Source organism: Stegostoma tigrinum, chromosome 14 (genome assembly GCF_030684315.1).
Source record: "Stegostoma tigrinum isolate sSteTig4 chromosome 14, sSteTig4.hap1, whole genome shotgun sequence".
Lineage (NCBI taxonomy): Eukaryota > Metazoa > Chordata > Chondrichthyes > Orectolobiformes > Stegostomatidae > Stegostoma > Stegostoma tigrinum.
Genome location: NC_081367.1, coordinates 48,125,805 through 48,151,014, shown reverse-complemented (window position 1 = coordinate 48,151,014; position 25,210 = coordinate 48,125,805). Strand labels below are relative to the sequence as shown.

Genomic DNA, 25,210 nt, shown 5'->3' with positions numbered 1-25,210 from the left:
GTGGTAGTAATCTATTAACTACAAACAGCAAATGTTCACATTCCTCTATTAACAATTAAATGAGTATTTTTGATGTAACAACAGTTCCAGTTTAGATAGTTGATGGTTTGAAAATTGCCAATCTGGAATGAACACAGGCAATTTTCTTTAACAGGAAAGGCAATGCCAAATTGGGTGTTTGCCCCAGTCAGAACCACAGCAACACAGACATCAACAGTCCTAACAATTTTGGAAAGTGATGAAAAGGATAAAAGCAGCAAATAGGTGCAAAAATCTACAAACATTAAGTGGATTAAATACACAAAAAGTAACATATAAACCTTATGATAATAAGTAAATTTCAATTATAAATTTGTCAACAGGAGGAAATAACATTGGTTTCAGAGCCTTACCACAAGCCTTTACATTCAGGGGTTTGGGGGTTGTTTACCTATAGAATAACAGATACCCAGGAGTTTGTTACAGAATGGAACTTAATTTTTGCTTACATAGAATAACAGGTACATATAGAGACTTATACACCGACTGAAGGTTTTCGTAGTGGTTTGAATATAGAATGGCAGATACTTGGAACTGAGTTAAAGACTGGAATCTAATTGGGAGACTTGGGGATGATTTGTCTCTACAACATCAGATACATGGGAGTCTAGTATCAGGGGTATGGAGCAGAGTGAGAATCCAAGTTCACTCGAGTTGAAGAATTCCCTCCCAAGGGGCATTGTGGGTCTAAGATGGCAGCTCACCACTACCCTCTCATGACAACTGTGGATAGATAATAAATGCTGGCCAGCAAGCGATGCCTATGTCCAATGAGTGAATAAACAAAAAAATTTAGTACTGATGCAACAGTCTCCTCATACTTAATGCATATATTTTCGCTGCAGACAAGAAACTCTTCATGATCTTTCTTGTAATGCATTGTGGAACAGCAAACTGCTGGCTTATGTTGCAAGCATAGAATGAACCCAGTCATCAGCAAGTTGACCAACAGAATAGCATAGATTATCACTACGCATTCCTGATCTTTCTGCCAGATGGAAAACACCATATTGAGCCCACATTTAGGATGAAAATAATAAATGAAATTTACTCAGAAGGTTAACAGATAAAAAATTGAGTAAAATCATAAATTTAACCAGTTTACAACATTTAAAAGCACGGTATCTTCTCCAAGACAATAAAAAAAAGCTTTTAGCCATTCTATGAAGTATGTTTGCAACTTGCATCTTTGGTGAAAAACAATTAAGAACAATTTCAAACAGTATTCTTTGACATCAAACCTACTTCCAAGCCAAACAGATGGACAGCAAGACCAATTTATCAATTATTTCTGTCCCACTTTATCTTTGATCAAGTACTAAAGAAAACAGATGTCTATCGTTCATGATTAAAGTCAGTCCACAAATTAAATCACATTTTCCTGAGCACTGGGCAGGCATCGTCAAAGAAGCTAATCCGTTGCTGCCAATTCACAGTCAGATTGAGTGAGTTTTACTTATGAATTTACAGTAATAACTGAAAAGACTGTCAATCACCATCTGGAAGGATTTTGAGAGCTATGTTTCATCCTTGACTCCTTCCTTTCTTAACTTATCTTTTTCCATTTCTGGCAACTAGTATTTATTATGAGCCCACTGACTCATATAGCTACCTTGACCACACTTCCTCACTTCCTACACACTGTAAAGGATTCCATTTTCATTTTCTCAGTTCTTTTGTCTCCAGTACATCTGTACTCATGATTGCAGAAGCACTGTTGTGGTTAAATATCTCTTTTTTTCACCCCCAAGAAAGGATTCTCCCCACTCCTGCAGCTGACAGCACTGTCAACCACATTCAGCACATTTCTGAGTCACTTCTACCCCTCTCCTCACAGAACCATGATAAAATTCCCAAGAACATAAGAATTAGGTTCAGGAGTAGGTAATCTGGCTCCTCAAGCATTCACTATCTTTCGGTAAAAACTTAGCAGACTGTGGTTTCAACTCTGTTTTCACATCTGACAAACCCTTCCCCCATCACTTGACTCCCTTGCGCAAAAATCCATGAAACTCAGGCTTGCAATGTAATTAATGTCACACCCTCCACTACTGTCTTCTGAAGAGAATTCCCAAGACTAAAGATCCTCAGGAAAAAATTCACTTTTGTCTTAAATAGAATGTGGTGGTGTCTAAAGTCAAATAGTTGAATGCTGCACACACTGACCAAAACAGGTTCTGGGATGGAATGAAGACTCCTTTGTTTTGCCTTTACATCAATGCTGGTTGTGGCACTTGGTCAGGTGCAGAATAGCATTCCTGATAGGGAGATGGACGGAGACAAACTAAGAACCTTCTTTCTGAGGGTGCTGCTCAGAGTACATCTTGGGAGGATCTGCCCAAGATGGTTTCTCACAGCCCATCACAAGACTACCGAATCATGCTTCTATTTTCGGTGTTCAGTTGGCCTAGACCTGAGATACAGTACCCCCTAACTATTTTGTTTAAATCAGCCTTACTCATTTTCTTTATTGGCTTTTATTATCAGGTTGTGATGAGATAGAAAGAAATTATCACACCCTCAGGTAAACTAATATCAGGGACTTTCTGTTTATCCTTTGATATTTCATTCAATTTCAAAACGTCTGTATTTATTTCTAGAAGAAATCACAAGGTTGGTCCCAATACCAGTTGAAATTTACATATACAATTACGTGACTTTTTGCATGATTCCTTGTTCATATAAAAGGAAAGTTGATATTCCTTATAAAATAATTACACACATTATAATTGTGACAGTGATAGTGGATAAGTTCATTTCCCGCACATTACACAAGCCACATGCACAAAGTCCAAAATTCTCCTTCCATGTTATACACGTAACTTATTTAAGAATTTGTCTTGCTGTTCAAAATGCACTTCATGGGAGAGCATAAATGTAGATTGGGCAACTACTTTCAGGAGCACCTCTGTTCTCTCAACAGGTATCACCGAGTTTCCTCCATCCTGTCATTTAATTCTCTCTTGCTGATATTTGTCTCCTTGGCCAAATGCACTGCTCAAGATAGGACAACACAAGTTGAAGAAAAGTACCTCATCTTTTAATTAAACACTCTTCAACTTTCCAGAATAAACATGAGGTCCACCAATTTCTGATGATTTTGGCACTCCATTTTGATTACTTTCCTTTGCTGGTTTCATTTGTTTCAGTCAAGCATTACACTTGTCAGAGACACAACTTTTGTTTCCTTTGTTGCCCATCATTATTCCCTTTGACAGTGGAAGAGAATGGAATTCTTGACTGTCACCAAACTTTTACAGACATTTTTGGGCTTGTTTCATCCACCCTTTGCTCAAAGCTTATAATAAGGTTACAGACCTGAACCACTAATTGTTACTCTCCAGGGATGATGTTGTAACCTGAGAATGTCAAGCATTTTCTGTTTTTATTTTGGAGCCATATTAGAAGAGCAAAATACCTCCTTGGTTTTTTCCAATCTGACTTGGAACTTTCCATCTAAATGATAAATGATGTTGTTGTTTTAAAATAATACTGTAATGAATTAGGAATGGGTAGCTGATAACTAGAATCAAAAGGCAAATGATGCATTAGCTTTTATTCTTTTTATTGTGCTACATCAATTCAAGTTATTTTGGAAATGTTCAATAAGAAAGGCAATTAGTCTACAATATTATAAACTGCTATTGAAATTAGAATTTATATTGAAGAAAATATAATGAAAAGTTAGAGTTATAAACACGTAAACAAATTTATATAAAGGTGCAGCATGCATTCCCATTATAGAAAAATGTTAACTTTCTGGGCAACACTGCTTATCAGGTCAGTATCTGGCAAATCCAATGAAACAACTGACTTTAAGCCTCCACTAGTTCTTTATTTAATAAGTATTTACAGCTGCTTTTATCTTTCCAATACTTGTGTTTTCTTCCTACAAATTATCCTGAATTTTGTTTTGTGAACAAAATAAGCAAAAAGAAAACCAAGCATCAAAACAGTTCCTAGTGTAATAGCATAACCAGGAAAAAAAAAGCGCTTACAGACGCAAATGTTCCAATCTGTTTAACATTCTGTTCATAACTTTGAGAGCTGGTTGGTCGCCCTGGTGTACGTCTGGAATACCAAAATGTATAGTTGTACTGTAGTGGGTGTTCTCCTGGACCTGGGACCACTGCCTGCAATGAACAAAATATTAAAATGAAAGTGCAGAAAATGTACTCAAAATTGAAACAAAAGGTCATAGCTCTTATTTCTACTTGGTATAAGGGACTGCATATTTTCCCTTTCTGGACTATCAACTGAACAGAAGTTGGACACTACTATACAGATGAAATACAAAGACAGAGTTTTGAAATTTGAAAAAAAAACAAGTTGTGCGGTACATTTGCAGCTATACAAGACTATTTTGCTTCTGGCGCAATGGGTTTGATAGATTATTAAGATGCAGCAGCATCAGGAGTCTGAGTTAAGAAAAAAACGGTCTGATGATAGCCCTCAAAATGTTTGAGCTGTAGTTTGCTACAGAATTTGCTACAGGGCAGTGCAGCCAGAAACAGAGAAGGGTGGTAAATGATTTCTGAGAATTAGAAGATAAGATGACTCAAAGTAACTCTTAAAAAAAGACTTCTAATACAAGACATCAGGTCTACCTGATCAATTGGATTGAAGAATGTCCACTGTTCTACATGCAGCACCATGTCATCACTGATAAAAATCAAAAGAACTGAGAGACAATTTAACTCATTGTCATCTGAACTTTTGGTCTAGACAAGTTATTTTTCCTGTCCATTTTTTCCACCCATAGAAATTTCTGTCAAATATTATACCTGCTTTCTATCCGCTTTATTTGTGAATGAGTGTATGTGTATTTGGGATTTTGAGAGAGTGTACTTTATATCATATTAGAGATTAGTAGTCCAGTCTTTTCTCTGCCATTTGTTAAAGGATGATTTTGTTTAAATGACATCATTTTTAAAAAAGGGTTTCTTCCTTACTTATATATTGTTGGTACCTCCTAATGCTTTTAATTAATGTTGTTATAAAGCAAACGTTCACCCCCACTCTGCCATCAAGAGCCAAACTGAAGCACTCAAAGAGGAGCACCTCACCCTATAATCTGTTAAAAGGGGTGTAACCTGTCTTTCAGCAACTTCTGGTGATTACATAAAATAAACCCCTGACACTCACTTTACACTCAACAAGTAAGAACTTATTTATTTAACTCTAACAAAGAACAGATTATTAAACTATTAACAATTCTCTTTTAATGATGAACTATTTCCGAATAACGCAAGGTTCTAATGGTATACTGTTCCAGTAAGTATAAGTCCCACTTAGATTCAAGAAGAAGAATTTAGTCTCTCGAAATTACAACCAGATTACCTGCCTTCCGGAATGCCTTCTCCGATTCTTCTGTCAGGAATATGAACTAGTTGTGCCAATGATATCTTTGACATTTAGATAGTGCTTTCTCTAAGACTTATTGGAGTCTGTGAGAACCAGCGATTTTCTTGAGGGCTGAGAGTTGTTAACTCTGGCAGATGGCAATTAGTTCTCCTTTGTCCAACTACCTTTTTCTTTTATATCTCTGATGATATATCAATTTCTTCCAATATGATTGATCCTAGGTTGTCAAAACCATCAGATTCAAAATTTGATAGTTTTTGGTATCTAAGTGCGTGGTTCAAATTGATTGGCTAAATTCAAAAACCTGTTGTCTTGGTAAATATGCTGCATGACCTGCTGACGGTATGGCCTTTCGATAAAAAAAGTTTCAATTCAGTGCTCCCTGTACTTGCAAACTTCTAAGCTGCTCATAGACATCTCTAAGGGTAGAAAAAGCACAATCTTTTAAAAGGAACCGGCAATGTTTTCACCCTTAGCATTTTACAAACACCAAATTCTAATGTCCTGCCTCCCATTTATAAATGCTCTACACAACTTTGCAATAATGACTCACTTCAGGAGGTGCACAGATTCTCAAGCCTCACTTCTCTGGGGCTGCCAATGAAATTAATAATCTAATCAAAGCACACAAAGACCACAATTCACATGTCTATTGGAATCAACTTAACAGAATCCACTGACCAGGTTCCTGTACTGAACAATAACTACTGTTTATTGGTAATAAGTAAATTTTAATCACAAATAAACAGCCATGAACCATCAACATATTGCTCTACTGGTTACACCTCCCCCTCTAATGCCACATCCGCAAACATAACAACCCACCACCCACCTTGAAAACACTTACACACACGCAGACAAACACAAAATAAAAATACTTAGTTTCATGGGTGAAGGCGAATAAAATACAGGGAATCGTTGATGAATAACATCAACCCACAGGCTTCGCGAAGATGATCTTTTGCTTGCTAGGACTTTGTTTGTTCATCTCTTTTCTCTTACTTACAGGAGATGCAAGGTAATTGGTATACTAACTACAAACTGCTTTAATTACTAATTAAAGACAACAACTTACAGTAATTATTTATTTAGTACTTTTACTACAAAGACACACACACACACACACACACACACACACACACACACACACACAATCTATACTTCCAGCAGTCCGATGGCTTTGCACTATATTGTTCACACCCATATGCTATACAGTTGTCCATGAAAACCAGATAGCTACCACCAGGCTGATGATCTCTAAAATCCATATTAGGTCATTATTTCACGATCCAATCAGTTACTTTTTACCAGCCAAATCTTACTCTGCACATCAATCCCCTCCCCTCTCAAACCCTACAGACTCCCACCAATCCCCTAATTCCAGTGCCATACTGTGTACAATTTCCCCCACCAGTTGAACAAAGTAGCAATGCAAACACCACACACAATAAGTTTCGGGAAATTGTTTATAGAAGTGCAGCAATTCCTTCCGCAGTCCTTCGGTTTTAAAGTGCTCCGATTTTTTTTCATTTCAGTTACGGTCTTTACGACTTGTATTTTGGCAGTTTGCATTTGGTAGCTAGGGTACAGTTTGTAGATAGCAATTTCCATTAATATATTCTGAGCTGCTAAATTCCAGAGCTCAGACGCCTGGCAGTTAAGTTTTAATGTTTTCAATTCTTGGCTTTAAAATAAAACCAACATAAGTTTTGGAAATTTTGAATTTATCATATTGCTTCAATGCTTTTTAAACTAGTTTCATATTAGCTGTAATTGTGATCCCCATCAAGGACATCTTTGATAACACTCCCAAAATAACATTATACAAACCTGAATCCAAACGTGAAGTACTGTTACTTTTCTGTCACTGAAAGAGAAACTATTTTAATCTAGATAATAGTGTTACCACAAATGCACAGGGAAACACTGATTTACTTCCTTATTAAAACTGGAGAGAAGAAAGGATCTGATAGGCCAGTCACAACTGCATTCTTATTTGCACAACTTTTCATCCTTCTGTTTATATTCTAAATTAACCACACCATTGTAATTAACATTTGAATTGTTAATTTAGAATACAAATAGATAAATGAAAACTACTTTTATAACTACATTCCCAACAGCACCACCACCACCATCCTTGGGATATATTCTGTCCCAACGGCAGGGCAGACCCAGCAGAATTGGTGGCAGCGTAGTATACAGTCATGAGGGAGCTGCTCTGGGAGTCCTCAACATTGACTCCGGACCCCATGAAGTCTCATGGCTTCAGGTTAAATATGGGCAAGGAAACAGCCTGCTGATTACCATGTCCTATCCTCCCTCAGCAGATGAATCGGCACTCCTCCATTTTGAACAACATTTAGGGGAAGCATGGAGGATGGCAAGGGCACAAGTAGTACTCTGGGTGAGGGATTTCAGTGTCAATCACCAAGAGTGGCTCAGCAGCGGTACTGCTGATTGGGCTGGTCACGTCCTAAAGGACATAGCTGCTAGACTGGGTCTGCAACAGGTGGTGAAGGAATCAATAAGACAGGATAAATATACTTGGCTTCAGCTTTACCATTCTGTCAGCTGCAGATGCATGACAGTATCGGTAAGAGTGACCACTGCACAGTCTTGTGGAGGCAAGTTAAGAATAACCACCATGATGTTGAATGGCACTATCACCGTGCTAAATGGGATAGGCTTCCGACAGATCTAGCAACTCAAGACTGGGCATCCATGAGGTGCTGTGGGCCATCAGCAGCAGAACTGTACTCCAGCACAATCTGTAACGTTGTGGCCCAGCATATCCCCCTCTCAACCATTACCATCAAGCCAGGGGATTGACCTTGGTTCAATAACGAGTGCAGGAGGGCATGTCAGGAGCAGCATCAGGCATATCTGAAAATGAGATGTCAACATGCTGATGCCACCAAACAGGACTACTAGCATGCCAAACAGCACAGGCAGGCAAAGTTAAGCCATCCCAAAACCAACAGATCAGATCTGATGAGATGAGAGATAATGGGAACTGCAGATGCTGAAGAATCCAAGATAACAAAGTATGGAGCTGGATGAACACAGCAGGCCAAGCAGTATCTTCGGAGCACAAAAGCTGACATTTTGGGCCTAGACCCTTCATCAGAAAAGGGGGATGGGGAAAGGATTCTGAAATAAATAGGGAGAGAGGGGGAGGCAGACCGAAGATGGATAGAGAAGTCTAGGCCCAAAACATCAGCTTTTGTGCTCCTAAGATGCTGCTTGGCCTGCTGAGTTCATCCAGCTCCACACTTTATTATCTTAGATCAGATCTAATCTCTGCAGTCATGCTACATCCAGTCATGAATGATGGTGGACATTTAACCGACTCACTGGAGGAGAAGGTTCCACAATTATCCTCATCCTCAATGATGCAAGAGCCCAGCACATCAATGCAAAAGATAAGGCTGAAGATTTTGCAGCAATCTTATGCCATGAATGTCGTATGGATGATCCATCTCGGCTCCTCCAGTGCTCCCTGGCAGTCCCCAGCATTAGATTTACTAGTCTTTAGCCAATTCAATTCACCTCATGTGATATCAAGAGAATGGCTGGAGGCACTGGATATTGCAAAGGCTACAGGCCCTGACAACATTAGTACTGAAGGCTTATGCTCCATAACTTGCAATCTCCCTAGCCAAAGCTGTTCCAGGACAGTTACAACACTGGCATCTACCCAACAATGCGGAAAATTGCCCAAGCACGTCCTGTACATAAAAATCAGGGCAAATCCAACTGGGTCAATTACCACCCCTTTAGTCTACTGTTGATTATTAGTAGAGTAAGGTGTCATCGACAGTGCTATCAAGTAGCAAATGCTCAGCAGTGCCCAGGTTTGGTCCGCCAGATCCACTCAACTCCTGACCGCATTACAGCTTGGCTCAAACACAGGCAAAAGAGCTTAATTCCAAAGGTGAAGTGGCAGCCCTTGACATTTGACTGGCTGCATTTGACCATGTGCGGCATCAAGGAGCTCTTGCAAAACTGGAATCAACGGGTATCATCAGGAAATTCTCCTGTGGTAAGAGTCATACCTAAAAGAAAGGAAGATGGTCATGGTTGTTGCAGGTTAGTCATCTCAAATCCAGGACATCTCTGCAGGAATTCTTCAGCGTAGTGTCCTACGGTCAACCATCTGCAGCTGCTGGATCAATGACCTTCCCTCCATCATAAGGTCAGAAGTGGTACGTTTGCCAATGACTGCACGATGTTCGGCACCATTTGTGACTCCTCAGACATTGAAACAGTCTGTGTCCAAACGAAACAAAATTTGGACAAAATCCAGAGATAATAGATTCTCTCCCAGCATCAGTTCCTGAGATAATAAGGCATAGAACTGGATGAACACTGCAGGCCAGGCAGCATCAGAGGAGCAGGAAAGCTGACATTTCAGGTTTGGATTTTCTTGACAGGTCCAGACCTGAAACATCTGGACCGTTCTTCAGAAAATCCAAACCTGAAACGTCAGCTTTCCTGCTCCTCTGATGCTGCCTGGTCTGCTGTGTTCATCCAGCTCTACACCTTGTTATCCGGACAAGATTTAGACTTGGACTGACAAATCGCAAATAACATTCGCACCACACAAATGCCAGGTTGTGATCATCATCAATAAGAGATAATCTAACAACTGCCCCTTGACATTCAATGGTGTTGCCATCACTGAATACCCACTATCAACATCCTGGGAGTTACCATTGATCAGAAACCCATGTGAACTCACCATATTAATGCAGTGGCTACAAAAGGCAGGTCAGAGGCTAGGATTACTGCAGCGCGTAACTCACCTCCTGACTTCTCAAAGCCTGTCCACCATCTACAATGGGCAGGTTAAGAGTGTAATGGAATACTCCCCACTTGCCTGGATGAATGCAACCCCAACAACACTCAAGAAATTTGAAACCACCCAGGTCAAAGCAGCCACTTTACTGGCAATGCATCCACAAGCATTCACTCCCTCCACCAGCAACGCCCAGTAGCCATAATGTGTACTATCTACAAGATGCACTGCAGAAATTCACCAAAGATCTTCAAACAGCACCTTTCAAACCTACAACCACTTCCATCGAGATGGAGAAGGGCAGCAGATACATGGGAACACCACCACCTTCAAGTTCCCCTCCAACCCACTCACCAACCTGAGTTGGAAATATACCTCTGTTCCTTCAACATCGCTGGGTCAAAATCCTGGAATTCCCTCTCTAATGGCGTTGAGAGTCAACCCACAGCAGGTGGACTGCAGCAGTTCAAGAAGGCAGCTCACCACCACTTTCTCAAGGGCACCCAGGGATGAGCAACAAATGCTGGTCAGCCAGCGACACCCACATACTGCAAAGTCAAAAAATAAAACAAACTGCAAGAATAAGATCCAATTTTTTACTCATTTGTGGGATGTCCCTATTTGCCCTTGAGATGGCAGTGCCTTTTCAAACCTCTGCAGTCCACCTTCTGTGGGTTCACCCACAATTCCTTTAGAGAGGGAATTCCAGCGTTTTGACTCAGTGACAGTGAAGGACCGGCAATATATTTCCAAGTCAGGGTGGTATCCCCATGTAGCTGCTATCCTTGTCCTTCTAGACGGAAGTGGTCATGAGTTAGAAAGGTGCTGTCTGAGAATCTCTAGTAAATTTTTGCAGTGCATCATGGAGTTCGTACACACTGCTGCTACTGAGTGTCAGTGCTGGAAGGAATGAATGGTTGTAGATGTGATGCCCATCAAGCAGGCTGATCTGTCCTGGATGGTGCCAAGCTTCTCGATCCAATTGCTTCCCTCCTGCTTTGTATTACATTACAGGCTATATTTATTTGGTCAGAATTCACTGCCTCTCAGTTATCCCATTCAAAGTTTAAGAATTACTCCTGCAGTAATTTGGCAAGTAGAACATCGTATGAACCCACCACAGATTAGCTGTTTGTTCTGTTATCCAGCAGAGTCTGACCATGAGCTGGCTGTTCCTCCAGCCACACATTTTGTATGGCTAAACAAAAATAAGCAAAAAAATGGATGCTGAAAATCTGAAACAAAAACAGAAACTGCTGCAGAAACTCAGCAGGTTTGTCAGCATCTGTGGAGAGAAAGCAAAGTCAACATAATAGGTCCAGTGGCCATTCTTCATTTTGTGTAGTTGTTCATTCTACTGCAGTGCGTGCCTTGATGTTCTTACCTTTCGTTTGGTACTATTTTGTGTCTTTTCCTTGTCCATCTTTTCCTTCTCACTCTCTTTCTGTGTGTGGGTGTCCTCATTTTGATCTTGATCACCACTGTCATCATCCTTTAAACTACAAAATGAAGAAACAGTTTGTGACAATTCTCCAGTTATCTAACAATAATATTTAAAAATCTATTTCTATTCTACAAAATCAGTAATAGCTGTAATAATTTGTTGCATGCCTGTATTTACTCACAAAATTGTCTGGCATATAATGCTGCAAGCAGACTGCACAAATGCCACATTAGCCAGTCTACCTGACAAAACAACTGCACATATTTTTATACAAGATAGAATCCCTAGTGTGGAAACAGGCCATTTGGCCCAATGAGTCCAAACTGATTCTCTGAAGAGCATCCTACCCAGGCCCATTCCCCCACACTATCCCTGTAACTCTGCATTTCTTGTGGCTAATCCACCTAACCTATGCATCCCCTGAACACTGTGGGTAATTTAGCACAGCCAATCCACCTAATTTGCATGTCTTTGGACTGTGGCAGGAAACCAAAGCACCCAGCAGAAACCCATACTGTCACAGGGAGAACGTGCAAACTCCACACAAACAATAGCCCAAAAGGTGGAATCAAACCCAGGTCCCTGGCACTGTAAGGCAGTTGTGCTAACCACTGAGCTCCCCTGCTGCCCAATAAATATTTTCTTCAATAAATAATGCAGCCAAAGCAGCGAGTAAAACTTCACAGGGACTGCCCTAGGTTAACGAGGTGTTGAGCTGGATGAACACAGCAGGCCAAGCAGCATCACAGGGGCAGGAAGGCTGACGTTTCGGATCTCTAGCCTTAGGTTAACTGCTCTTTTTACTCTTCAATCCATTATATTATAATATAATAACCAATAGTTACGTTTGGAGTATGCTATTTATGATTACTGTGACTATCCCACAATAAATAAATCCAGATACTAACACTACTTAGAACAAACCTTCCACACTAACTCCCCAAAGTCTTGACTTGTTGCTATTGTGTTATGGTTAGAGATTTGGTCTCTTTTTCTTTATTTTGAGGGAGGAAGATAATGAGCTCCTCCATTAGTTCCCAACTTCCAAAATAACAGGATAAAATGGATACTCAAGTAGTCAGATGAGTGTTAGTTAAATATACGACGGAGTCAAAATTCTTATAAGATCAGATCAGAATATAGTTATAAAGGAAACAATTTGGATGCTATATTTCTTTATTTTCAAAAGACAAAAAGTGGAAGGCAATGAATGTAATAAAATAAATTCAGACGTTTTGAGAGTTCATTTGTATTAAAGGCCAACAAATAATAATGGATTGTTTCAGATGCAAGACGTCAGTGTCAGCATGGAAACAGAGCCTTTGGTCCAAGATATCCCAATCTGACCTAGCCCCATTTGCCAGCATTTGGCCCATATCCCTCTAAACGGTTCTTAATATACCATCCAGAGGTCTATTAAATGTTACAAATTTATCCCTCTACCACTTCCTCTGGCAGCTCATTCCATACACATGCCAGCCTCTGCGTGGAAAAGCTACCTCTCAGGTCCTTTTTAAATCATTCCTCTCTCAACTTAAACCTCTGGTCTACAGTTTTGGACCTCTCCATCCTAGTACAAAGGCCTCAGCTATTCACCCTATCCACGCCCCTCATGACTTTATAAACCGCTATAAGGTTATCCCCTTAGTCTCCAACGCTCCAGAGAAAAAAGCCTCAACCTATTCAGCCTCTCCCTGTAGCTCAAATCCATCCAATCCTGCCAACATCCTCGCAAATCTTTTCTGTACCCTCTAACGTTTAACATCCCTCCTAAAAAAGGGTGAACAGAATTCTACACAGTATTCCAAAAGTGACCTCACCAACATCGTGTGCAGCCGCAACATGACATCCCAACTCCTATATTCATTGTTATGGCCAATGAAGGAAAGTATGCCAAACACCTTCTTCACCAGCCTATCTTACTGCGATTCCACTTTCAAAGAACTATGCACTTGCACCCCAGGTCTCTTTGTTCAGCAACACTCCACAGGGCGTCCCACTAACTGTACAAGTCCTGCCCTGGTTTGGCTTATCAAAAGGCAACACCTCACGTTTATCTAAATTAAACTCCATCTGCCACCCCTCAGCCCGCTGGCCTATCTGATCAAGATCCCATTGTCTTCTGAGATAATCTTCTTTGTTTAAAAAAACACAGAATGATCCAAGAAGCAATGGTTAATTAGTTGACTGCTGGCAACATCAAGAGGATTAAAAAAATTAATATAATGGCCAGATAGACAACAGGTGAAATTTATTACAACATGAGGTGACACACTATGGGAGAAAGGTTACATGGTAAAACCTTGAAAGGAGTAGGGGGTGACAGAAATTTAGGGCTTGACATGCATTTTTAAGTATTTATGCAATGGCAAGCTGACAAAGCCCAGTAGACCACAAGATGTAGGCATAAGCAGGCCATGCAACCCATCAAATCTGCTTTATCATTCAAAGAAATCGTAACTGATCTAATAATCTTCAATTTCACTTTCTTGCCTTTTCCTTACAACCCTTGATTCTCTTACCAAATAAAATCTACTTACCTCAGCCTTTAAAATACATAACAACACAGCTTCAACAGCGCTCTACGGTAAGATACTCTAAAGATTCACTATCCACAGAGAACAAATTCCTCCTTTCTGTCTTAAATGAGTGACCCAATATGTGAGATTATGGTCTCTGGTCCTAGGCTCTTCCACAAGGGCAAACAGCCTTTCTGCATCTAGCCTGTCAAGTCCCCTACGAATCTTGTTTGTTTCAATATTGTTGCCTCTCATTCTATTTTCCAGTGAGCCCCAATCCCCTCAAACTCTCCTCATATCAGTCTACTGAATCTTCTTCGGACAGCTTCCAATGCTAGAAGATCTTTCCTCAGATAAGGGGCCTGAAACTGTTCGCAGTATCCCAAATATGGTTTAATTAGTGCTTTGAAAAGTTTTATTTAGTTTTACACTGCTACACTCCATTCCCTTTGAAATAAAGGCCAACATTCCAACTGTCTTCCTTATTACCTGAAGAATTTCAATCTGAGCATTTTGAGATTCATGATTGAGGACTCCTGAATCCCTCTGTTGCAGTTTCATGCAGTTTTTCTCCATATAAATGATGCTCACTCCCACAATGCTTCTTGCCAATGTGCTCACGTTATATTCCATCAGCTGAGCTTTTCCCCCCAATCAATTAATCTGTCTTTATCCCTCTACAGATTCTGTGCCATCCTCACTGTGTGCCTTCTCACCAACTTTGTGTGCCATCCCCATACACTCAATTTCATTCAATTTCTACAACCAAGTCATTAATCGTGCAGCCATAGCATTGATCCATGTGGCACACCATTAGTTAGAGGTTGCCAGCCTGAAAATGCGCCCCACGTGCTTAGCCCAACTCTGTCTTTTATTAATTAGCCAATTCCCTATCCATGTTAATATAGTGGCTCCAACGTAATGGCTTCTTCCTTTTATTTAGTAGCCCAATGTGTGGTATCTTATCAAATACCTTCTGCAAATCCAAATCCACCACTTCCCTTAAATCTCTCCTGCTTGGTACTTCCTCAAAGAATTCCAGTAAATTTGTCAGACATAAGTTCCTCTTCATGAAGCCATACTGACTCTGCTTTATTGCATTATGCAGTTACAACGCGTTGTCTGGCCTAGCATCTCTATTTTAACCACTTAGTTCCTAAATTGATTTTAAAAATGTTATTCTGGTCTTTTAGTTTGTAGCCTGTAAAGATTTCCCCTTTTTACTTTCAATCTGAAAATAACCTAGAATAGATAGTCAAGTTAGTAACTATCACCAACCAATGAACTTATGGTTTACTTGTGATGTTACTCTTTTGTGCTGGGCCCCTGATCCTGGACTTCAATTTATCCTGTTAGAAAAAAAGCTTACAAACTATGATCCAAAAGAAACAAGCAAAAATCACCACTTTCTCCCTTGCACTGTAACCCCAGGTTGCCTCCAAAATCTTTTAATTATATACTCACTTAGGCTGTCTCTCACTCTGGATTTGATCTCTTCTTCTTGACCATATGAAGCTCATTGGCACTAATATTTAGTAATTTAGTATTTCTGGAAAGCGTTTAGTGTCTTCCACTATTTGCTTGATTCCCTTTTTTTTCCCTCCACAGCCTCACCCTTTAATGGACCTATGCTCTGTTTGGCTTCTTCTTTAAATATTGAAAAAAGAAAGAGTTCTTGCTGTCTGTTTTGATCTAATGAGCGAATTTGCACTCCAAGTTTATTTTGTCCAATTTATTATCTTCCCAAACCTTTAGCTTACCACTAATCTTTGCCACATTGTATGTTTTCTTTTCTTTCAATCTGATGCAATTCTTAATTTCCCTGATTAATTATGGTCAGTTTATCACCCTCTTAGACTTATTAACCTCACTGGAATTTGCCTTCGCTATGAGCATTAACAAATTTCTTAAACGTCTCCCATTATTCGGCAACCATCTTTGCTGTTAAACTCCTTTCCCAATCTAGTCCTGATACCTCTGCCTTAATTCCTTTGTAATTACCCTACTTAATTTTAGTATAATTGTTTCCAAACGAAGTTCCTCTCTCTCAAACTGAATACTAAATTCTATCACTTTATGGCCACTGTTTCCAAGGGAATCTTCTGGTCTGACCTCACATTAAACCTGCCTCACTACATATTACCAGGCCCAAAGTAGCCTCATCTCTGGTTGGATATGCAATATATTGTTCTAGGAAACTGTCCTGCATATACTCTATGAACACTTCCTTACAGCTGCTTCTGCCAATCTGACTAGTCATTCATGATTAATGTACTGCCTTTGTTACATGGACTCTTATCACCTGATTTATTTTCTGTCCCACCATATTGCTATTAAGATGGAGCATTTAGAATACTCCTACAAGTGTCTTTTTTTTCTTTTTTTTAATGTCGACTCACATGGATACAACATCTTCCAATTCAAGATCATTTCTTACTATCATACTTATTCCATCTGGTATCAACAATGCTACCCCACAACCCTTTCCTTCCTGCCTGTTCTTTTGAAAAGTCATGTATCACTGAATACTTAGCTCCCAGGTTTCAACTCTATGTAACAATGATTTCATTATGGCTAGAAGAACCACCCATTAACATCTATTTGTGTGGTCAATTCATCTATTTATTCCAATTACTACGCACATTCAAGTAAAGAGCCTTTAATGTCACTTTTTTTTCCCTTTTTTAACCTTATTTACGGTTTCTTTACATGTATACTCTGTACCTTCTTGTCCCATGCTGGATATCATCATCCAAATAGCTGACCTGCAATCCTGCCATATCCCCTTGTTTTGTAAGCCTACACTTTATGTCCGCCAAACTATAGTGAGTTTAACGTCCTCTCTACAGCCCTAGTTATTTAATTTTCCAAGATACTGGTCCCAACATAGTTCATGTGAAGGCCATCCCATTAGAACAGCTTCCTTCTCCCCCAATTCCAGCATCCCATGAACCGAGGCCATTCTACCTTGAGCAACATTTGAGCCTTGGATTTAACCGATTGATTTTACTTGGCTTATGCTAACTTGTCCGTGGTTCGGGTAGTAATCCAGAGACTATTACCGTAGAGGTTCTGTGCTTTAACTTCGCTCTTACCACTTCAGAGTTTTCCACAAAAACCTTCTTCTAGTCCTACTGTCTTCAGTGCCAGTGCAAATTATATTTTATAAATAAGTTAGTGCACAAAATCAAGGAGTTAATACTAAGTTTTATACCAAATTATGTTAATTTACAGTTAGAATGTGGCATCATGGCTTGATCACCTTAAACTTAAAGAAAGATGTTAAGACTATGTAACGGATGTATCAGACAAGTTTTTTTTTCCTGTGAGGAAAGACTAAGGAATGCAAAGTTCTCATTATTAAAGTAACACTAGAGAAAAGGTAGGGCTGATCAAGGATTGTAAAGGGAATTTGTGCATGGAACCTAAAGAGATGCGGGGGGGGGGGCGGGGTCCTTAATGAATACTTTTCCTCGGTATTCACAACTGAGAGGGACCTAGTTGTACAGGAGGACAGTGTGAAACAGGCTGGTCAGATAGAGGAGGTTGATGTTAGTAAGGAAGATGTGCTAGGCATTTTGAAGAAGTTGAAGATAGATAAGTCCCCCGGGACCTGATGGGATTTATCCAAGGATTCAATGGGAAGCAAGGTAAGAGATGGCAGGGCCTTTGGCAATGATCTTTTCATCCTCACTGTCCACGGGTATAGTGCCAGAAGATCGGAGAGAGGCAAAAGTCATTCCCTTGGTCAAAAAAGGGAGTACGGATAACCCCGAAAATTACGGGCCAGTTAGTCTTACATCAGTGGTGGGCAAATTACTGGAGGGGGCTCTGAGAGATAAGGTTTATGATCACTTGGAAAGGCACAGTTTGATTCGTGATAGGGGTAAATCATGCCTCACAAGCTTTGTGAAGTCTTTGAAGGGTGTCCAAACAAGTGGATGAAGGTAGGGCAGTGGATGTGGTACACATGGATTTAAGTAAGGCGTTTGCTAAGGTTCCCCAAGGTAGGCTCATGCAGAAGGTTAGGAGGCATGGGAAAGGGGGAAATGTAGCAGATTGGATTCCAAATTGGCTGGCCTTTAGAAGACAAAGGGTGGCAGTGGACAGAAAATATTGAACATAGTGCTCAGTTATGAGAGGTGTACCACAAGGATTGGTCCTGGGTCCTCTTCTATTTGTGATTTTTGTAAATGATTTAGATGAAGGAGTGGAAGAGTGGATTAGCAAATTCGCGGACTACACGAAGGTGGATTGCATTGTGGGCAGTGCAGAGGGCTTTTCTAGGTTACAAAGGGACATTGATAGGATACAGAGCTGGGCTGAGAAGTGGCAGATGGAGTTTAACCCTGAAAAGTTTGAGGCAATTCATTTTGGAAGGACAAACTTGAAAGCAGAATACAGGGTTAACAGAAAGATTCTTGGCAGTGTGGAGGAGCAGGGGGATCTTGGGGTTCATTTTCAGAATTCACTGAAAGCTGCCACCCAGCTGGATAGAGTTGTTAAGAAGGTTTTTGGTGTGTTAGCTTTCATTAATAGAGGGATTGAGTTCAAGTGCCATGAAGTTATGCTCCAGGTATATAAAAGCCTGGTTCGGTCACATCTGGAGTATTGTGTCCAGTTCTGGTGGCTTCATTACAGGAAAGATGGGGAAGCATTGGAAAAGGTGCAGACGAGATTTACCAGGATGTTGCTTGGAATGGAGGGAAGGTCTTATAAGGAAAGGTTGAGGGAGCTAGGGTTTTTCCCTTTAGAACGACGAAGGATGAGAGGTGACTTGATACAGGTATACAAAATGATCAGAGGTATAGATAGACAGCCACAGACTTTTTCCTAGGGTGGAGGTATTACGAGGGGGTATAGTTTTAAAGTGAGTGGAGGTAGATATAGGGGAGATGTCAGAGGTAGGTTCTTTACTCAGAGTGGTAGATGCGTGGAATGCATTGCTGGATGGAGTAGTGGAGTTGGCCTCATTAGGGGCATTTAAGTGGCTATTAGATAGGCATATGGATGATAAGATAAGGTAGGAGTGGAGGTTCGATAGGCCTTAGGATTTGGGTAAAAGTTCAGCACAACATTGTGGGCCGAAGGGCCTATACTGTGCTGTATTGTTCTATGTTCTATCACAGGCCAAGAGGAGATCTGACTGAAGGTTTCGAGTATCGATTCATAGCATTGTTACACTGCAGAAGATGGTCCTTCGTATCTAAATAAAAACCAAAAGCACTGCTGATGCCGTAAATCAGGAACAAAAATAAAGTTGCTGGAAAAGCCCAGCAGGTGTGGCAGCACCTGTGAAGGGGAAAAAAAAGTTAACATTTCGGGTCCAGTGACCGTTCCTCAGAACCAGTTCTGCCAGACCTGCTGGGCTTTTCCAGCAACTTTGTTTTTGTCCTTCATATCTGTACTGGTCCTCAGGGGAGCCCATGACCTAGTGCCACTCTCCAGCAACCACACCACAAGTTTGCATGTTATTTCTATTTAAATAAACATCTACTGTCCTCAAGTGCCTCAGTTGATCTGGACTCCACTCTATTTTCACCGCATCCTTCACCTTCCAGAAAAAATCCCTTGCTAAATAAGTTTCTTCTCACATCACATTTGCAAATCATTTGAAATCTGTGCCCTCTCAATCTTTATTAATTTATGAGTGGGAACATATTCTCTGTTAAAATAAATTCACCCTTGAATGCCTTGATTAGTCCCGATTCCGCCACTAACTCAAGCATGCATTCCAGATCCTATTTAGTCCTTGTAGGAAAATCAGTTTACTGGAATAGCCTGTTGCTTCTGTTACCAATTACTTTAAAATCTGCAATATGTTTCACAATTCTTTTACCATTGGGAATAGTTTTCCCTACCTGCTGTCCAGATTCGTCATGACCGTACACCTCTATCAATCTTCTTTCAACTTCTCTTGTCCAAGGAAACAGCCCCGACTTGTGCAATCTGTGTACACAACTGAATTTCCTTATCACATGCTAATGAATCTTTTCTGCACCTCCTCGAATACTTCCACTTCCTTCTTATACTGTGGTATTCAGATCCGGACATAATAAATCAGTTCAGGTCCAATCAATGTTTCACACAAGCTCAAAAACCTTACTTGCTTTTATACTCTTTGCCCTCACTGACAAAGATTAGAGTGCTTATGTTTTATTAACTGTATTCTAAACCTGTCCTGCCACCTTGACAGATTTATGCACATATACATTCAAGTCTCGCTGCTCTTGCACCCTTCATTTTATATTGAAATCCTGTAGGTCTTCAATCAAAACAAATCACTTCACATTTCTATGCATTAAATTTCATCTGCCACTTCTCCATCCATCCAATTTCAAAAATACTTTACAGCAAATTAAGTCCTTGTGAAGTATAGTCAATGTTGTAATGTAAGAAATGTGACCTAATTTCCACACAGTAAATTCCCATGAACAGCAATGGAATAATCTGTTTCCAATGATATGGAACAAGGTAAATATTCGCACAAAACTCCAGTGACTTTTGAAATGTGTAATAAAAACCTATCAACTCAATTTTAATCTTAATTTAGTTAACTTCAATTGATACGTACAGAAGTTAATTCCAAACTTCTCACAAAGTTTAAATATCAGTGTTCCCTAATTTGATTCATGAATAACCTAGTTTAAAATTTTAGACTGTCTTCTAACCTAACCTTGAACTCCAGTCTCTGAGGAAAACACATCACTAGTAATTCCTTTTAATATTTGTAAGCTTCGATTACATGACTATTAAATATTTTGAACTCCACCAGCTAAAAGTGGAATAACACGGTGTAAAGCTGGATGAACACAGCAGGCCAAGCAGCATCAGAAGAGCAGGAAAGCTTGACATATCGGGCCAGGACCATTGAACTTGTTTAATCCCTCCCAAAGCTTAGCATTTACACTCTCAAGAAGCCAGACCGACTCGGGACGTTTCTCCACAAATGCTGCCAGACCCGCTGATTTTCTCCAACATTCCCAGTGCTTGTTTCAGATTTGCAGCCTCCGCAGTGTTTTATTTTTATGTAATTCCAGTAAATCTACGTTGCACTTGCTCCAGGACCAATCCAGTACCCAGGACTACTAAAGCCTCTCGGTATATATTACCGCACGTTGTGTATGGTTGAAAGATGGCTTCTATCACCTTGTTTTCTAGCCACCTAGGTATAAATATAATGGCGATATTCTATTAGCCTTTTGGATCGTTCACTGTATTCGTTCATGAAATGTCCTGGAACCAAAAAGCCGCTATGGACCTCTATTGCGTCTTGCTTTAAAGCATTTATGCCATACTCATTTCTTCGGCAACATTAACCCCTAGGTGTATAATGTCCTTTCAAATTATGCCAAACCGATTGACAAAACAAAACAAGAAATCAATCGAAGAACGGTATCAATTTCAAAATTTCGAAGGTGTTAATATGTTGATTTCGGTATAAAAGTGCTCGTACAGGGTGAACTAGCGTAAGCGTTTGATATTTCAGGGTTGGTTGTTTCAAAATAGCCTCTCACATTCGGTTAGACATCGGAATCACTGAACCACACAGGAGGTCCCACAGCCCTAAAACAAATGCGGCCCTGCAGGCGATAATTTGAAAGGTCTTGAAAAAAAAGATGAATAAGCGTCCCGGGAACAGGTCACTAACGCCGAGATAAAATTAAGCAGAAATGTTTGTGTGACAGATGAAGGAAGGGAAACCAATGACTCACGCATCGAACTTGTTGTTCATGGTGTTAACACCGGGCGATCTCACCAGAACTCGTACTCTGGCTCGAGGACACTCCCCTTCGGCAGTCGCTCCAGCTGCAGCTGCGCGCTCACCTGAAGGGCGGGGCCCGAGACATCCGGGGACGTGGCACGTGATAGCTCCCAATGTATCAGCGCGTTGCGCGAGCAGCCGGTCCGTTAAAAACAGCGGCAACGCGGCCGGGACGCGACGCGTGGTGGGGAGTCGGTAGGTAGAAGGAAAAGGTGAGGGCAGGAGGTGTTCTGGAGATGGTGAGGTTCCTCCGGATTTGGAAGGAGATCAAGTGGGTAGTGTGGACTGAATTAGGGACGACGGTAAAGGGAGCAAGGTAGGGAGAAACTGGGGAGAAGGTTCGATATGGCATGAGGCGGTCCGAGGGCACTGGAAAGTGAATCTTGGGGAATGGGAGCGTTGATGATGAAGTCTGGGAGATTAGGGGCTGGAGATGCAGGATGAGTTTGGGGACCTTTGGAGAGCCACTTCTTAATTTACCTCCTGGCTCCCTGTATTTTGCGATAACTAAGTGTAGAGCTGGATGAACACAGCAGGTCAAACAGCATCTTAGGAGCAGGCTAAGAGAGATAATGGGAACTGCAGATGCTGGAGAATCAAAGACAACAAAATGTGAGGCTGGATGAACACAGCAGGCCAAGCAGCAGTTGCGAACTGAGCGGAGGTGTTCTGCAAAGCGGTCTCCAAGCCTCCACTTGGTGTCCCATGACATGTCCATCACGGGCCCCCTGCAGTGCCACAATGATGCCACCCGAAGGTTGCAGGAACAGCAACTCATATTCCGCCTGGGAACCCTGCAGCCTAATGGTATCAATGTGGACTTCACCAGTTTCAAAATCTCCCCTTCCCCAACTGCATCCCTAAACTAGCCCAGTTCGTCACCTCCCCCCACTGCACCACACAACCAGCCCAGCTCTTCCCCTCCACCCACTGCATCCCAAAACCAGTCCAACCTGTCTCTGCCTCCCTAATCTCCTCTTCCTCCCACCCCTAGCCACACCCCCATCTACCTACTAACCTCATCCCACCTCCTTGACCTGTCCATCTTCCCTGGACTGACCTATCCCCTCCCTACCTCCCCACCTATACTCTCTCCACCTATCTTCTTTTCTTTCCATCTTCAGTCCGCCTCCCCCTCTCTCCCTATTTATTCCAGAACCCTCTCCCCATCCCCCTTTTCTGATGAAGGGTCTAGGCCCGAAACGTCAGCTTTTGTGCTCCTGAGATGCTGCTTGGCCTGCTGTGTTCATCCAGCCTTGCGTTTTGTTGTCTTAGGAGCAGGCTGCTTGGCCTTTTGTGTTCATCCAGCTCTAATCCTTGTTATCTTGGATTTTCCAGCATCTGTAGTTCCTGTTATTCCTGTATTTAGCATTCTGTTTGCAGGAGCCCATCCCTCTTGTCAGTGGTACTGACCACAACCTTTCCTCCTGCCCCTGGAATGTCCTGCAATTGCTGAAGTGCTTCTTTGCCCCGGCAATATTCCTGGTGCTGCCAACGTGCCACTGTATTCCCCTGAGAAACGGTTTTCTCTAGCAGTATCAAAGTGACAATCTGTGAGAGCATATTGCCACTAATGGACTTCTGCATTGCCTGCCTGGTGTTTCCACTCTGTCTGGTATTCATTGATTTCCTTTCGGTGCGTGCACTGTTTGCCCGCGCAGTGATGACCTCACTGCATATACTATCCAAGTATATTTCTGTCTTGCAGCTACTTCACAGTGAATACCAGCCACAGCCTCATAACCAAAATGCACACTTACAGTAGTTGCAGTTGCATATACTTTCCTCATACGTAGAGGTGTCCCTGACTTTGTACCTGGCTTGACTTGCCTCACAATTACATCCTGTTTTACGTTGTTCACATTAGCTGAAGTAAACAAAGACCCCAGGGACCCTTACAACTTGTACTTTAAATACACAATAAAACAAAGGACTGTTTTCACTTCAAAAACTGGACAAGCCTGGTTTTGCTTTGCAGAGTTAGCCACACTGGCTTCTGGTCCCACTTAATCAGCTTGTTTTCCCTGCAATGCCACTATCTTTGAAACTATACTTGCTTGTACAGCTTTTCAAATCCTGGTGTCCTTGATAACAGGAGTGTGGGATGACAGGCTGTGAGGTAGGAGCTATGTGGGGTGGGAGCTTTGGGGAAGAAGATAAATAGGTGGAGATTTTGTGGGACAGTGAAGGAGAAGGAGGGCAGGATGAAAGGGACTGGGAGAAGGGAAATAAGGATTAAGAGCAGAAAGCAGATGAAGGAAATTAGCAGAACAGCTAGTAGAGGCTTGTGGGAACGTCTGAAAAATTTGGAGAAGAGGATGAGGGGAATGAATGGATGGATGGGGAGAAGGAATGGGATGGGCGGCATGGTGGCTCAGTGGTTAGCACTGCTGCTTCACAGCGCCAGGAACCTGGGTTCTATTCCATCCTTGGGCAATTGTCTGTGTGGAGTTTGCTCATTCTCTCTGTGTCTGCGTGGGTTTCCTCTGGGTGCTCTGATTTCGGCCCACAGTTCAAAGATGTGCTGGCTAGGTGGATTGGCCATGGTAAATTTCCCATTGTGTCTGAGGATGTGTAGGTTAGGTGGATTATATGGGAGTGGGTCTGGTGTGGACTCATCGGGCCAATGGGCCTGCTTCCACACTGTAGGGATTCTGTGATCATGATGGTGAAAGGTGGGTGCTTAGGGAGGGGTATGGGAGAGAATTCTAGATGAAGGATGTGGAGGGAAGTGGGCCCTTCCTGGGGTGGGAAGGATGGGAGAATGGAATTGATGTGTCCTTGGGGCATGTGGAGTTGGAGGAGTAAGGGGCGGTGAGACTAATCTGGGGAGGAAGCCCCAGCATATGGTATGCCCTTCTCTTAGACTCTGAAATTACATTACTGATGGTCTAGGATAGTAGCTTCAATCTTTCCAGTGTACCTTTCTGTAGACCTGTATAACCATAAGTGCCCATTCGGTCCCTGAGTGGTGAACTGCAGCCTCTTTAATTATCCAAGAAGCAGATTCTGAGACACCTGAGCAGTTTCATTCCTGATCTCTACACTCACATCATTGATGACTCCTTATTCAGGGAGTCAATTCCAGCAAAGTAAAAACCAAAAGAAGTGCAGATGCTGTCAGTCAGAAACAAAAACAGAAATTGCCCAAAGCTCCACAGGTCTGGCAGCATCTGTGGAGAGAAATCCAGCAACTTGTTTTGATTCCTAGCAAAGTAAAAGACACTCTGCAACTCTACTCTCATACAATTTAACATATCTCATGAGCTACTAACCTA

The 25,210-nt window shown here is 41.4% G+C and overlaps 1 protein-coding gene across 2 annotated transcripts in view; it reads right to left on the bottom strand.

Moving 5' to 3' along the window:
* The window catches only part of eif4e2 (eukaryotic translation initiation factor 4E family member 2), a 45,897-nt gene extending 23,899 nt beyond the window's left edge, over positions 1-21,998 (bottom strand). The window contains exons 1-3 of one of the 2 annotated variants that reach the window (XM_048542882.1): positions 21,883-21,998; positions 11,589-11,703; positions 4,038-4,172 (exon numbers count right to left, since the gene is read on the bottom strand). In XM_048542882.1, coding sequence (XP_048398839.1) covers positions 4,038-4,172; positions 11,589-11,703; positions 21,883-21,902 — 270 coding nt within the window. In that variant the 5' untranslated portion in view covers positions 21,903-21,998. The remainder of the gene's footprint in view (positions 1-4,037; positions 4,173-11,588; positions 11,704-21,882) is intronic. The other variant, XM_048542883.1, reaches the window with a different exon arrangement.
* Between the last annotated feature and the right edge of the window lie 3,212 nt (positions 21,999-25,210).